At 36.0% G+C, this 16,804-nt stretch overlaps 1 protein-coding gene and 1 long non-coding RNA gene across 2 annotated transcripts; both read left to right on the plus strand.

Annotated features, from left to right (window-relative positions):
- Nucleotides 1–814: 814 nt before the first annotated feature.
- LOC106934346 (uncharacterized) lies at nucleotides 815–1,957 on the plus strand. Its single transcript, XR_001421683.2, has 2 exons — nucleotides 815–895; nucleotides 1,046–1,957. It is a non-coding gene; the product is annotated as an uncharacterized LOC106934346 (long non-coding RNA).
- A 3,716-nt stretch (nucleotides 1,958–5,673) lies between these two features.
- On the plus strand, nucleotides 5,674–11,395 carry LOC148157998 (Ig heavy chain Mem5-like). The gene is made up of 6 exons (XM_088007882.1): nucleotides 5,674–5,716; nucleotides 5,809–6,122; nucleotides 7,588–7,642; nucleotides 10,169–10,447; nucleotides 10,579–10,605; nucleotides 10,697–11,395. Exons 1-6 carry the CDS (start codon nucleotides 5,674–5,676, stop codon nucleotides 10,804–10,806), a joined length of 828 nt encoding a protein of 275 aa, XP_087864008.1. The 3' UTR covers nucleotides 10,807–11,395.
- The last annotated feature ends 5,409 nt before the right edge of the window (nucleotides 11,396–16,804 follow it).

Consider the following 16,804-nt stretch of genomic DNA (forward strand, 5'->3'; position numbering starts at 1 on the left):
CGCGCCCCCCCTGCAATGACACGGCGCCCCCCCTAGGGGGCGCGCCCCACAGTTTGGGAACCTCTGGTTTAAATAAACAGACATCACACTGTTTTCTTCATTATGACCATAGGCTGCAGGAGTTTGAAACTAAATAAGGCTCCTTCATTATTAGTAACAAACATTTTCAAGAGAAAGTAAAAAGAAATAAAAATTCAAATATCTTTGTGATTTTTTTTACTTACCTGTAACAGATTTATTTCTTGTTCAATACAAATTCGGAAAAAGAAAACATTAATCATTCCTGTGTAACTGTCTGCATGCAAGGCAAACTTTGTTTTCTTAAAATACTTGTTTTAGTTACAAAGTGTTTATTTCTACTATAATAAGTAGCAGAAAACACATAAGAGTAATAAGTGATAATGTCCTTGCAATGGGCAAATGTTGCAGCATTTATGAAGATCTCTAGAGGGCGCTAACAACCTGTGTAACAAACAGACACTAAAATTTAAGAAAAAAAAGACTTAAGCAAACAGAGAAACCTCAACAGATTACCTTACCTGGAAGAACTCATGATTTCTCCTCCATAAAGTTTAAAGATTAAAAATCAATCAATAAATCAAATACTACGCTTTCATCAGCAACTGGCTTTTTTGCTTTATATTGACATCATCCTAATAACCACAATGTTAAACAAGTTATATTTAACCTCATACTCAGTCAAATGAAGTGACAAATCATCAGAGTTACCAGCAGTCTGGAGTCCTCCCTTCTCTGGCTTTTGGGGAGGAGTTTATGCAAAAATGTTCACTGCTATTTAATGAATGGATGAAGAAAGAGAACTGTGGACAAAAGCAGTGTATTATAGCAGGATGGACAATATGTATACTGCTGGCAATAGCCATCTGCTGGAAAGGTAAAGAGTAATGGAAACATTAGAGTCTAATGCCTGCCTTCATTGTGTTTTATTGTGATTTTTAAGCCATAATTTCATAAATTGGAAATAGTTTTAATAATCTTTGTAGTCATGAATCTTTTATTTTGCTTGTTTATGTCTTTTTGACAGGGATTGATGGTCAAACTTTGACTGAATCTGAACCAGCAGTAAAAAGACCAGGAGAATCTCACAAACTGACCTGCACAACGTCTGGAATCTCATTCAGCAGCTACTGGATGGCCTGGATCAGACAGGCTCCTGGGAAAGGCCTGGAGTGGATTGCAATTATTGAAAATGACAGTGATAGAAAGTTTTACTCACAGTCAGTCCAAGGCCGGTTTACTGCCTCCAGAGACAACAGCAGAGAGCAGCTGTATCTGCAGATGAACAGCCTGAAGGCAGAAGATTCTGCTGTTTATTACTGCGCTCGAAGAGACATAGTGACTGAATTTATTACAAGACGTGTACAAAAACCACAGTTATTTTCTCTTATGTAATTTTCTCAGCACAAAAATAAGTCACACAGTATAGTATCTGATCTATGTTTTTCAGTCTTATTTTGTCCAGAATCGACCAGACTTGTGCAGGTCCACAGTTCTCTTTCTGATATCTTGGCTGGTTTCTTTTGACTTTCCCAAGAAAGCAACGTAATCAAGGTGTGGCCTTAACATACGTCCACAGGTGTGTCTCCAATTAACTCAGCTGCCAGTAAACCTGAACTTTCTAATGTCATGACATCATCATATCGAGTTTCCACACATTTTATAAAGAAAGTAATCATTTTAAAGACATCAGTGAATAAATCTCTGACATATTCTTTTTTCTCAACTGTGTAATTTATCAAAGAGTAAAAATGTTGCTTATTCTAACTGACCTAAAATGAAAATATTTCCAGATTTTTAATCCCTGGAAAGATCATCTAGAATGTGAGGGCCATACTTGTTCTGCAGCTCATACTCTCTACTGTTTCACTAAGACAACATCTCATCTTGATTCTCAAAACCAAAACCTTCATATTAAAATATGTCGTCACTCCAAGGATACCGTCTCACTCATTTTTTAAATATATTTTAATCATTTGGTATATTGTTCACCCACATTCTTCTTAATATATAATGAATTGTTCACAAAGTATCCACGCTGATCTAAGAAAAATTAGCAGCACAATATGAAAATACATCTTTATGATACTATTAGATTTTTTTACCCATTTTAAAATGTATTAATTTCAAAGTTGGAGCTTTTAGTAACTAAGGCAATATTACATATATTACTGTGGATTTTTTTTAATTATTATTATTTGAGGAGGAGTTTATGGAAAACTTGAACTCCTACCACCACTATTTATCTGACTGTACTGAGATCTTGTGATAATTATTGTGAAACCATGGATTGCAGGATCAGACTCTTGCTTTTAACCATCTGTTTGACAGATGAAGCTTTTCTCCTGTTTTCATTTCTCATCAATCTTATTTGCAGAACAAAATTCATCTGGTGTTTTTATATCTCTCCTTAGGTGCTCATAGTCAAACCTTGACTGCAGTGTTGTTTTCAAGAGCACCTAACCCGAGACCAAGACAAGACCAAGACCAGAGTGTATCGAGACCGAGACAAGACCAAAACTTTTAGGGTCCAAGACCAAGTCAAGACCAAGACCGAGGGAAGTTGAGACCGAGTCAAGACCAAGACCAGCGGCCCGCGCTCCATGACACAATGAAATGTAAAATATGATCGAAATTGCTTCTCAAAATAATCTGAAAGATCCATATTCCCATAAAAACACCTAGATATTAAATATTTAATACATTTTACCAATATTAAATATTCCATTTCTGTGCTAAGTGTGATGGTCTTGTGCCATCCCTAAAAACATAACACCCTGGGCATTTGCCCATATTGCTCATGTAAGAAACCACCACTGTTGCACCATTAAACATAGCAATTGAGGCAATGCCCTGACGGTAAATAACGCTCAACTATGAACACTGACCAAGGAGCAACAAGCAAGAAGTAACCAAACAGAAGGTGCTCATCGTGACTGTTCTCACTCTCTATCCTAGTACATGAAGCCAGGTAGTCTGACACCATGGCAGACATTACAGCTGCCACTTTGAACAAAAACAATCAAAGAGTGCATGCTCTGCGTGCTCTTTCGTTCTTGTGTTTTAGTTATTTGTTAATTTAAATATCAACGTACATAATTAAATAAAATAATGATGCAATGTACACAGAGCATTACAAGAACAAAGAACGGGTGTTCTGTCAGGTCAGATCGTCATACGCTTAACACGAACTCATGGTGTTCTGTCAGATCAGCATACGTTGTCAGATAGTCGTACGCTTAGCTCAGATATGCATACGCTGTCATTATCATATGATTTTATTTAATCAGCAACATAGAATCATGACGTAGATCATTATTAACAGTTATTAACAGTTGTATGGCATCCAGCTGCAGCCAGACCTGCTTTAAATACACTTTGAAACCACGACAACGCATGTATATCCATCTAGTTATCACATTATGTCATATTATAAACAATTTCATGACTTATTTTTGTCATAACTTGTTGCATATGCTGAACTGACAACTCCACTGACGGTCGGACTTCTTAAGGCGCATGCGTTGGCATGGTACTCACTGCATGTATGCTAGCAACATAGAATCATGACGTAGATCGTCATATACTTTGGTATTAACAGTTGTATGGAATCCTGACTTAGCGGTTAAGTGAGTTTTACACGGGCGTGTGTTGTTGCTGACTCCAGCAGCAGCCAGACCTGCTTTAAATACACTTTGAAACCATGACAACACATGTATATCTATATAGTTATCATTGAAAACAATTTAATGACTTATTTTCGTCATAACTTGCTGCATATGGTGAACTGACAACTCCTCTAAAGGTCGGACTTCTTAATGCGCATGCGCAGGCATGGTACTCACTGCATGTATGCTACTCTGACAGTGTATGGTAATCTGATAGAACAACGGCTCTCAGTGAGTGACACTCCAGTCCTATCTAATAAGTAAAGAGCCATGGAGAAGAATCGACTGTTTCTGAATGTCACATCACTATAATGCAGACTTTTGGACATAGCATTGTCCCATATATGCAACAAGTCAATCAACATCTCCGCACAATAACTCAGGCAGTGAGTGACTTTTTTCATCACAAATTCTTATGTGTCTCTTTACAGCTAGCTTTGCTAACATCATGTCAACGGAGCTTACCTTCTTTGAGCTACTTTTCTAAGTGACGAAAATAGTTAGAAGTTGTCCCCACCGTCTGTGAAAGCGAAGCGATGTTGAGTTAGCTGTGGCCATCGGATTTCTTACTATTTATGCAGCGCTATTATACTACTGACAATTAGACAAACATTTTCTGCCGCTGAGAGAAAACCACTGCGCATGTCCTGGAGCGCTGCGTGCGAGTGAAAGGTGGGGAGGGGGAGGGGAGAAACACGTAGTTGCTTGGATTTTAATCAATGTGTTTTGCATCCACTGAAAACAAAGATGTTAACAAATAAACTGGACAGTATGCTGTACGTTTAGTGATATTTTCACAGTTGCGGTCTCGACTGGTCTTGAAATAAAATGCCGAGTCCTCAGAGCCCGAGACCGAGACCAAATGCGGTCGAGTCCGAGGCGAGACCAAGACCATCAGAAAATGGTCTTAAGACTGGTCTCGACACCAAGACCGATCTCGAGTACCACAACACTGCTTGACAGAATCTGACCCAGTCATCAAAAGTCCTGGTGCTTCCTGGCTGACCTGCACAGCGTCTGGGTTCACATTTGGAGACTACAGGATGGTCTGGGTCCGCCAGGCTCCTGGGGAAGGACTAGAGTGGATCGCTTATATAAGCACATCTAGTACACCTATCTATTACGCCTCATCTGTCCAGGGTAGATTCACCATTTCAAGAGACGATTCCAGACGTCAACTCTTTCTACAAATGCACAGCTTGAAGGCTGAAGATACAGCAGTGTATTACTGTGCCAGGTGTCTCACAGTGACAAAATCTAAAGGGAATCAATTCAAAAACTGGTTCCCATTAACGCTATAACCACCGATCTTTCACATTTCTAGTTCAGATTAGAATTTCTCAATTTTTTGGTCATTTTAATCCATTTAATGTGCTTGTATAACAACTACAACTGAAACTTAAAATGTTAAAGTATTAAACAACAATGTGAGAAAAAAAACAACTTTCTTGATTAAAAGTATTTATGAAACAGATGTATGTTGTGTACTGAATAAATTATTATTATTATTTAATGAAAAATATATTTTGTAAATGATTCCTTAAAGAAAAACTGAGACACACCACTGTAAACACAGGAAGCAGCATCAATTGTCAGTCAAAAGTAGTTCTGGCCTTTAAACAATTTCATCTAAACATGTTTGATGTGATTCTAATAGGCTTTACATTGAGATAATCAGTTTTTGGTAATATGGCACAAGAGGTTAAATTATATTAATTAGGGAAATCTATAAAAGACAGATCCAGAATAATTAAATAAATTATATATAAAAAAATCTACATAGATGCCATGAGTTGTGAAGGGTTTAACCAGTGTAGTTTATGTGTTTGCATCTACACATATGTCTGTGATGTTTTTGTAGAGCAACTTGGAATATTTTACATTTACCTGAATATTCATATGCATGCAAACAAGTTGGGTTTATAAGCCAGTGAAGTGTGGATTTCAAGTCTGAGGTCCTTCTACCAGTTCAACTTTGACTCCAGCCATGGTCTCTGTAGCGTTGATGCTGCTGCTGACAGCTGCATCTGGTGAGGAGTTTCTCTCTCTCACCCATAAAAATTGCTTTAGGAACACTGGTGTTTATCTGAACGATGGTTTCAATGTTTATATGTCCCTACAGGTGTGTTTTGTGTTGAGCTCATCCAGCCAGACTCAAAGATCGTTCAGCCTGGAGGGTCTTTGAGCATCACCTGTCGGGTCTCTGGTTATTCGTTGACCGATAGCAGCTATGCAACAAGTTGGATCAGACAGCGTGATGGAAAAACACTGGACTGGATTTTAACCATGTGGTACCATGGGAGCTTATCTCAAAATAATGCTCTGAAGAACAAGTTCAGCAGCAACAGAGACACTTCTGCAGGAACAATAACGATAACAGGACAGACTCTCCAGCCTGAGGACACAGCTGTTTATTACTGTGTCAGATACCGCACAGTGCGACAAAACACCAACATGCTCACACAAATACTCAGTATGGCCTGTTTAATCCTAAACATGTATCGCGTGCAAGCAGTAAAGCTTTGGCACTCGAGAATTTACTACAGTAAACTGACCACTCTGTTGATAGAAACTGCCTTGCAGTTTCTATCAACAGATAATAGTGTTATTAGTGTTTTTAGTGTTATTTTGTGTTTAGGTTTTTCAGTGGGCATAAAAAAAATTTAAATCACATTTTTTATTGTCCAAATGAGTAAATTGCTGTCATTGATCCTTTATTTGTGAGGAATAAAAAAACATAATTGCACAAATATTGATTGAAATAGTTAGTATAGGAGTTAATAATCAGACACAAAAAAAGATTTGGAGGATTTTTTGGTTTCTGACACTATACACTCCCCGGGTCAAGTTGACCCGCGAACATTATTGCTGTACCTCAGAAACGAACATAACAGGAGGGTTAAGCAAACAATATTGACCTTAATATTATTCAAATTTACTGCACAGTAGTGTAGCTGGTTGCTCTGTTGCCTTGCAGCAATCAGTTCCCGTCTACATGGCATTTGGATGTTCTTCCTGTGCATGTGGGAGTCCTCTCTGGGTGCTCCAACTTCCTCCCCGTCCAAAAACAAGACTGTCTCTCTAAAGTGTCCTTAGGAGTTGATGTGTGCATGCATGGTTGTACACAGCCTTTTGTCCGTTAACTGGTGGACATAGGCACCAGGCCTCTGATGACCCAGATAATGGTTGAACAACTTTACACAAAAATCTTCAGAGAACATGAAGCTAGAACCCTAATGTTTACTATATTTCTGTGCCTTAAGTTATGATATCTGAGCACATCCATTAGTCTGAAAAATAATCAGAAAACTAATAAAACAATTCTGTCTAACTTTGTTTGAAATAATATATTCTAAACAGCCTTTGTGAACTCATGAATATAATTGAGCAATATTTATGAATCTAAATCTAATGTCTGTAGTTTTTGTTGGATATTGTTATTTTGCATTTTGCCCTGTGGTTTAAGTTTTTGTCATAGGGTTTGTCGCTGTGATGGGCTGGGGGGCACAGAGATATACACCAATACAAAAACCTCATCTCAAAACTCTGAGATTAATCTGCTTAAAAGGCAGAGAAAAAGACAAAAAATCACCTATTTAAAATTTATGCGTAAAGTAAGACAATTCTTTAATAATTTTATTTTGCTAATTTACTTAGACTATTTTTAACTTACTATTTAATATCATACAACACAGATATTACATCTAACCTTATAATATTTTCAGCATACAAATCAAATTAAACTGAAAGTTTATCATAAACTTTTCTTACAAATCTGAAAGTCTTAGTCTGCTTTATATGATTAATGTGTATTTTTCTGACCATATGAGTTATTGCATTATTATTATTTTGTTGTTGTTGTTGCTTCATGTTTTTGTTGAGGGAGTCCATTGAGATGTAGCACTGTGATGCTCTTGATGTTTGGGGTAAAGGAACCAGAGTTACTATTGAAGCAGGTAAGGTCATTTTAAGATATGATTATTTATTTCTCTTTGATTTTGATTGAGTTTTCTTATTCCCCTTTGTGTTTGATTTCAGACAGATTGTGGAAAGAAATGTGTGGTATTGGAATTTTATCTTGCTTCTAGAAGAGTGCATGGAATGCGTCTGCATCGTGATAGTAGTATTTAATTAATTTGCTAAATAAACGATATGTTATCTTTAAATAAAATAAATAAAACAAATATAGGATTAAAACTTGCAAGTCTTGGAAGTGAAAGTAAAAATAAAGTATTTTCGTGTTGTTGGTGCTGAGATAGGTTTATTGTGTCTGTTTGAGTTTTATGAATTAAATGAACAATTAATATATGATTTCCCAGCAGCTTATCACGTTACTTAGTGCATTTATGCTCTACTGAGATTTTAAAAACAAAGCGAAACATTATTTCATTTTTAAATAACTGTTCAAAAAGCAAAACAGTTGTAACATAGAATCATCTGCAAGGAACATCAAGGTGCAAGTTTCCCGTTTTATTTTAAAAGAAGCTGGTGACAGTTGTTTCCTGAATGTTATCCGTTATGTCTATTTATTTGTGTTGCACTTTTATTCTTATCAACTGGTATTTTTTTAAGGATTTAAGTGTCAGTTTGCAGAAAAAGTCGTTAAAAAGTGATTTGTTTATGGTTGTAACACTAAAAAAATAAAAATAAAAAAAACGGGTGGCGAATTCGGGGGAAAAAATCAAAATCTTTTTTGATTTTTTTTTTTTTTTTTTTTTTTTTTTTGTCGTGTTTAGTGTTAAGTTTAAAAAAAATTGAGCACCTCTATGGATACTATCATGGGAGAGCAATTTTAGACTCCAATAAAACACGTAACGGCACATTCTACTGTTTAATATTTTATTAATTGATTCGGCCATCTCATTAATTGTTTGTTTCATATAATTCGGTTGGTCCGCTCATGTTTTCTGTAATTGTGCGGCCATAAACACTGTTCGTTTGTAACATAACTTTAAGCTGAATATTATGACATTTTTGTAATCGCTACAATTTACATCGTTATATAAGAGATCATTCCTCTGGTTCTCCGTGGTTCTTAGATAGATTGAAATAATAGAAAAAAAAATATTTAGAAAACAGATACATAAAAAATCCTGCTCATGGAAAGGGTACCAGATTTCTTTACTTCTGTCGAAGGCGTGAGACATGCGGAGTAAAATCAATTCTCTTTTCTCTCTTGTCATTAGATGTCTTCGTACTTTACATTAAAATTCCGCTGGACAAATATGCGTAGAGTGGAGAGATCCAAATGCGTCCGAGTAGAAACACCGAGGAGCTCCGAGTCCTCCAGTTTCTCCCCGTGGTTCTGGTCCCACCTGCAAAGACGGAGCCATTCTCAGAAAGTTCTCAGTCTGAAAGCCGCTCTCGCTGATTGAAATCCCGCAGAAAGCAATTTAAATGTAACTTGAAGTCAAAACCAAACTGTGCCATGAACGCAAAAGCTCCATTAACTCGGAAACAGTTTTATATACAACCCAGTCTTTTTTGTTTCGGACATGAGGACAATGTAAAGGATCCTTGAAAAACTCGTCAGTTATTATTCTCGACAGGGTGAACACGTTTATTAGATTGAAGATGTGCTTAGAAGTACATAAAATGTTTACATCTCATCACGTAAAACAACTTTACTGCACAGGAACATTTTCCTTGTTTTAACAGTTTTAGCATGCAAACATGTCATCTTAAAATAACCAGAAGAGTATACAATACACATAACAAAAAACAAATAGAAATTCTTCCCATTATTATTGGACTTCTTAAAAATGTCTGCAAATTCCAATTAAAAATATAAATAAATAAATAAATAAACAAATAAACAAACATTATCCTGTGCTAACATAAAAATACAACATCCTAGCAAATAGCATGCCTATTTTAGGAAAGAAATTGGCTTTATAGTCCCGCAAAGGGGAAATCGAGGTGAAGCGGCAGCATCAGGTTAACGTCCCGTTAAGGTGTCAAAAATATCAAAAATAGAATTAACAATATCATCAAAAACAACAACAACAACAATAATAATAATAATAATAATAATGTACAAAAAACAGAAAATACTGAGTTATCAAAAATAAAAATCAGACTCACAATCCATTTGAAATGTAAGTTTAAAATGTTTCTTAAATTGTTGTACTTTTGTTGACAAAAACAAGCTGATTAATCATTTAGGTCTGGAAGTATGACGTGAGATGAAAGTGTATGCACAAAAACAGCATATTTCTGAAATGCTTAGGTAATTCAATGGTGAAATGTACAGAAAGTAAGAGAATTTTTGAAGACTTATTATTATTATTATTATTATTATTATTATTATTATTATTATTATTATTATTATTATTATTATTATTATAAACAAAGAAACAATTATATTAACATTTTAGATTTAAGAAAATGACAATTTCATCCTGCTAGATGAACTTCAGTTCTTATTTTCTGTTATATCTGATTCATTAAAATCATGATTTGCTTTCTCTTTGTTGGAACAGATGGTTCCTCTCAGACTCCGTCCCTGTTCGTCCTCAGTCCTCTGTCGAATCCTGACTCCCCCCTGAAGTCAGCAGATGAACTCGGTCCAAACGTCTGTCTGGCCACAGGTTTCCGTCCAAAGGGGGGAGAGGTGGTTGTGAATCAGAAAGGGGGTCCGGTCAACGTGAGCACTGATGATGCAGTTCTGTCAAAGGACGGAACCTACAACTATGCTGTATTCAGTAATGAAACCATTTACTCCTGTGGGATGAACGGGACCTTCGGCAACAATGAAGCTGGTACTAAACAAAGTTTTTCCTGCTGAATTAGAAATTATCCATTGCTGAAAAATGTTTACCTGATTAAAGTATCTCTCTGTCAGAGTTTTCATGGTGTTTGTGTGACTGATGTTCTTTCTGTCTCCAAACAGATGATGAATGTGGCAGCATTTATCCAGGTCAGTCTGATCTCTTCCTGTCTCAGTTTGGTTCCGTCGCTGCTGTCAGCTGTTTGTGTTCAAGTCTGAACTCTGTTTCTCTGTCGTCCAGAAAAAGCCAAGCTGAACTTCTACCTGCTGCTGATGAACGGAGTCCGAGTGGTGTTCACCAAAGCTCTGGCCTTCAGCACCGTCCTCACCATCAGAGGCCTGATCTTCTGAAACTCACTGACTTTTTAAAAGCAGAAATTGCGTTGAGTTAGAAAGAGAACAATAAAAACTATTAAATATTTAGTTTGCTTTCTTTTTAAAATAAGAAAATAAACATTGTGAAATGCACAGATTTTATAATTTTATAGAAAAAAAACTAAGTATGTATGTCATTAATTCTCTATTAATTGAAAAATAAAATTGTAATTTGAAATCAACTGCCATCTCTTTTGGTCACTGTAAAATGTCTTATATTTCAGATTTTATGAAAGTAGTTTGTCCGTATTTTTTGCAATATTGGTGTAGATAAAAATTTTAGATGAACAGTAGCGACATTTTTTTTTTATTTGTTTTTTGCTTTATAGTTTGGTAATTGAGGTGTTGCAGGAAAACATTTTATTACAGGCTTCTTTATTTCTGAGTTCAAGACCTGAACTGAAATTATTCTCAGTACATTTACCAGTTATTGCATAATGTACATGTTGTTTTATGTTTTTTTAACTGTCAAAAGTCTAACTTTTTTTTTAACTCGTATTGTTTTCGAATGAGTAAAATATTTGCTGTCATGTTCAGAAAATAATAAATAAAAAAATCAAGCAGGTGTCATTGGGTGTTTATTGTGTCACTTTAACTTTATTTCTTGCAAACATGACAGATAATTATACATGTATAACATATTTATATAAATTAGTGACGTTACAAAACATCTGGTGATTTAAGTCGATCTCACACATGAATGCAGACGTCTTTGCATTAAATGAAATGTAAAGAGAGTCGTTAAAAACAGGAAGTACCTAGAACCACTGATATACACAACATTAAAAAGTTACTAAACTGAGTAAACAAAACAAATTCTTATAATTATCAAACAATAGAAACAGTGGAAAAGTTAATCTATATAAATAACTGCATAATAACACAAGATGTATCTAAAACTAGAAAATTCCTGAAGAAATTTAAATGGGGCCTGCCAAAGTGTGCCCGTCGGTTTAGAACCAGAGTTCTGATGCTAAAAATTAGCATTAATGCTAAAGAAAGCTTCGATTTAGTCAATAACCTGTGGAGAGTCAGAATCATGTGGGCTAAGCTGTACTTGTACCATTCAGTATGTTAAAATTAATGCATAAACTAAAATTTGACAAAACGCTAATGTTAGCATGAATTGTATCAGTAGCATGTGGGGCATCACTAGCATGTTCTATGTCATTGACTTACTCCATTCAGTATACTAAACATGGTAAATAAGTAAGAAAATTAACTAATAGGTTATTTTAGGTAATAGGCTAATGTGCGCAAGGCAGTGCACTAGTGGGGGGCAGTGAAATGCTAATGTTTGTGCTAATGTTAATAGTTTCTCACTATCCTGAGAAAAAAAAAACATAAAGAAAAGATTAATATTATTTCACCGCCTACGGCAGTGCACTAACATCAGAGGAATATGCAGCCTTTTATTTTGAAACTTTCAGTAAACTTCATTTTAATAACCATACTAATCCAATGTGTAACATTGGTTTGGTTAATCTACCTGTATAATGCTCAAAACAGCAAATAGTTCTCAATGCCAGCTCAGCCCTCCTCTGTAATAATTGAGTGTTCCACCATGTTGTAGTTCTGACCTTCTGCTCTGCCCTCTGTATTAAAGTTGTTCCACCATGTTGTAGTTCTGACCTTCTGCTCTGCCCTCTGTATTAAAGTTGTTCCACCATGTTGTAGTTCTGACCTTCTGCTCTGCCCTCTGTATTAAAGTTGTTCCACCATGTTGTAGTTCTGACCTTCTGCTCTGCCCTCTGTATTAAAGTTGTTCCACCATGTTGTAGTTCTGACCTTCTGCTCTGCCCTCTGTATCAAAGTGTTCCGCCATGTTTAGGACTACAGAGTCTTTGCAGTCCAAGCAAGGCAGTCACTGCTCTTCCCTATGTAATGCTATTGGCAGGCCCCAACTACTGTGGTAAACATATAAAATATAAAAAGCAAATAATAAAATCTAAAATAAGGAATAACAGTATATTTGAAAAAGGATTTTATTTTCAATGATAAACATTAGCTTAAGCAGCAACAAGATAATAAAACATAGATCATAGAACTGTTGTTGAAACTGTTAGTTGCTGTCATTATAGACGATGAATAGCATAGAACTTGACTCTATAGATGTACAAGTTGGAGGCTTTTAAAAAGCTACAAAATATAGAATCAAGGAACAAACAAAAAATTCCCCAGCAGTTTCGGTTGCTTTAAATATAACTCCCTCGCAGAAAAAATAACAGATAACATACAAAGGTAATATTAATTCTACATGGAAATAAATAAAAAAAACTGGAATTCTTTTCTGAGTTTCATTATTAAGCACTTTTATTTTGTTAGACTTCCTAAGTATTTCAGTTCTAGAGAATGACAAACTCATCAGTGTTTATTTTAAAAAAAATGTTTTATTTAACCAAGGTAAAGGTTTTCTTCTTCAGTCGCTCAGGGTCTTCTGGGGTTGCAGACATTTTTTTTTTTTTTTAATATCTGAGAAACCAAGACAGCAATGAAATTCTCATCAGTTGAAACCACGTTCGAACAGGAAGTTAAAGCTGTCGATGCAAATCTGCCTGAAACCAGATAGCAGCTCGGTTTCACGTCAACAGAGAACGCTTTGGTTAACCTCAGCCTTGCTTGTTTTTTCCTTTCACACAAGTTTACATGCATATATGAGTGATTAGATCTTTGCTTGCAATGAGTCAATATTCTGTTCAAAGACATTTTTCATGATGTGTCGATAAAACAAGAGATAGTGGCAATAACCATATGACATTTGTGAAAATTTGTAAATGAAGACACACAAAGCAAGATGTGAAAAAAAACATCAGAAAATGTTGCATTATAATGAACAGATGTTTTCTTGAGTTGCTGCGTTTTACAAAAAGAAAAAAGAGGTTGTCTTCTTGGGTTTTTTGACTTCAGCAATTGCAGGTGTCAGCTGCAGTGTCTGAAAATCACATAGCATAAATATAGTTACTGAAGAAATCACTAAAATGAAACCCATCTGATAACAAACGAAGGCTTAATGATCTGAAAAGCCAACACCCCAATCCTACGGTGACAAAGTCAGATGCCAAAGTGTGGAAAGTACAAGTCAGTTTTAGAGCTTTGAGGATCGAGTCAACTAAAGTGTGAGCCGTGATCCACAAGTAGAGGAAATATTCTAACAAGGTGAACCTTTTTGGAGAGTTTGGCCTACCAAAGTTACTCCAAGAGAGGAACAGCAACTCATCAAGGAAAACACAAAGTAGCTCAGTCCAACTGTATTTTTTTCACAAAATTGCCCCTTGGCAAGAACATCTAGAAGTACTTCACACTTCACTTACCTCAGTCAGTGTTCACAACTCTATAATAAGAAAAATACTGGGCATAAATTGATATTGATATAACGTTTTGTTTGGTTATTACATTACATTCAGAATGGGTTAATTTCCTCAATAAAGAAAAAAATACATATTTTTTAAAATTTTTACTTGAAACCTTAGGATATAAAAATGCTAGCTCAGATTTTCGCCTGTCAAGATGATATTGCTTTTTTTAATGTTATGCAAAGTGAGCCAGCTTCTCCATCACTCAGCTATAAAAAGTGACTCAGAAAGCCAGCTGACCTCATTTAGTTTTGACCCTACAGGATGTGTCGTCTAGCTCTCCTGCTGCTGCTGGCAGCTGAATGTGAGTCTCTCTGGGTTTCAGCCACGTGTTAATTTTCATCTGAACATTGTTCACGAAAAACAAATTTTTAACTCTTTCAACAGATGTGAGGTGTGAGCAGCTGACGCAGCCAGCCTCGCTGACTGTGCAGCCAGGTGGCCATCTGACCATCAGCTGTCAGGTTTCTTATACGCTGACCAGTGCCCGAACGCACTGGATCAGACAGCCTGCCGGTAAAGGACTGGAGTGGATCTGTAGTGCACACATTGGGTATGACACATTCTACAAAGAGTCAGTGAAGAACAAGTTTAGGCTCGACTTAGACCAAGCAAGTAAAACAGTGACTCTGAAAGGACAGAATATGCAGCCTGAAGACACAGCTGTGTACTACTGTGCCAGAGAGCCGCCCACAGAGACACAGACCATCGCCAGACCTGAACATAAACCCCTCAGTGCATGAAAAACAACTTTTTTAAGTTGAAAATACAAAACTATTGTCTGATGAATGATTTTACTTCAGTGAGCCTTGTGAAGATTTTTAATTTCGATCCATCAAAATGATCCCCAGAACAAATCAGCATGTCTGCTCCTGCTTGTTGACAGCTCATCTCCACTTCCTCATATGATTTGGATGGATGGAAATGTGCAAGGAATTTGTGAAGCTGAAGTTTTAGAGCACTAGATCTCCAACACATATACATGCTGTCACATGTGATTTAAAGAAGTTAGAAATAAAGGAATAACAATGAACATAAGTGGCTTATAACAAACAATATCATTTACAGACAATGCTGTTTCCTTCAACATATGAAGACATGAATGCTGACGGATTAGCTCTTGGAATAATAAAATGCACAATAGGGGGTGAAAAAAATGCAGAAAAAAAATCACCAGAAGAAACGCTTGAAAATAAGAAATACCTAATTCCTTCACAACGTCAAATAATTAGCTCATTCTAATTCATTGTGTTAATTTTTGTGTGAGTGGCTGTTTTGCAAAATCAAAACAATCATGGGAACACAAATAAAAGTCCTAATTTAGTATTGTTGTGATAAAAAAATTGCTGACCATGTCCTCATCTTGCTGCAGTTAGACTTTAACTGCGACCAAAAAAATTCAGCGACAAATGTCTCTTTATGAGGTAGAGAATTGTTTATACACTGTAACATGTCGTGTAATTCTTAGGTTTAACTCAGAATGGGTTGTTTGTAATTCAGAAAAAGATAAATGACATTTTTTAGATGTCAACTTCAGTATTATTTTTATTATTACTAAAATAAGACTTAAGAATAAGAATTTCACCCGTCAAACTGACATTGCTTTCTTAATTTTATGCAAACTGAGTCAGTTCCTCCCTCATTTGGCTATAAAAATGCCTCAGAAACCCAGTGGGCCTCATTTAGGTTTTACTCTACAGGATGTATCATTTAACTCTCCTGTTGTTGTTGTTGGCAGCTGGATGTGAGTCTCTCTGGCTGCCATAAAGCACCAGATGTTAATTTTATACGAAATATTGTTTACAAAGTAATATGTACTTTTTCTACAGATGTGAGGTGTGACCAGCTGACACAGCCGGCCTCTGTGACTCTGCAGTCGGGTCAGACGCTGACCATTAGCTGCCAGGTCACCTATTCGTTGGATCAGCGTCACACTCACTGGATCCGACAGTGGGAAGGAAAAGGCTGGGAGTGGATCGGAGCTGAGCGAGTCGGATACAGCTCATATTACAAAGATTCTCTTAAGAACCAGTTCAGTATCAGCTTATACTCTTCAAGCAAAACAGTGACTCTCAATGGACAGAACATGCAGCCCCATGATACTGCTGTGTACTATTGTGCCAGATAGTCACACTGATATAAAACACCATGAGAGGTGTACAAAAACCTCCTCAACCCTGTGCATGTGTCGCATGCAGCCACTAGAGGGAGATCTAGCACATTATACAGACTTGGCACAGAACATCAGAAATAATATTAATCAGCAGTGCAGATTTTTTTATAACTTAATCAGTTTTATAAAATAAAAAAACTAACAACCTGAAAATGTGATGGAACTGAGACAAATTATTTCAACAACCATACAATTTCTTTATTTATGCTTGGTTTGTTTAAATAAACAGACATCACATTGTTTTCTTCATTATGACCAAAGCCTGCAGGAGTTTGAAACTAAATAAAGCTCCTTCATGTTATTAGTAACAAACATTTTCAAGAGAAAGTAAAAAAAAAAAAATAATAAAATATCTTTGTGATTTTTTTACTTACCTGTAACAGATTTATTTCTTGTTCCATACAAATTCAGAAAAAAGAAAACATTACTGTCTGCATGCAAGGCAAAC

The sequence above is a fragment of the Poecilia mexicana genome, unplaced genomic scaffold, assembly GCF_051168715.1.
Source record: "Poecilia mexicana isolate PSO_F unplaced genomic scaffold, ASM5116871v1 scaffold_8, whole genome shotgun sequence".
Taxonomy (NCBI): Eukaryota; Metazoa; Chordata; class Actinopteri; order Cyprinodontiformes; family Poeciliidae; genus Poecilia; species Poecilia mexicana.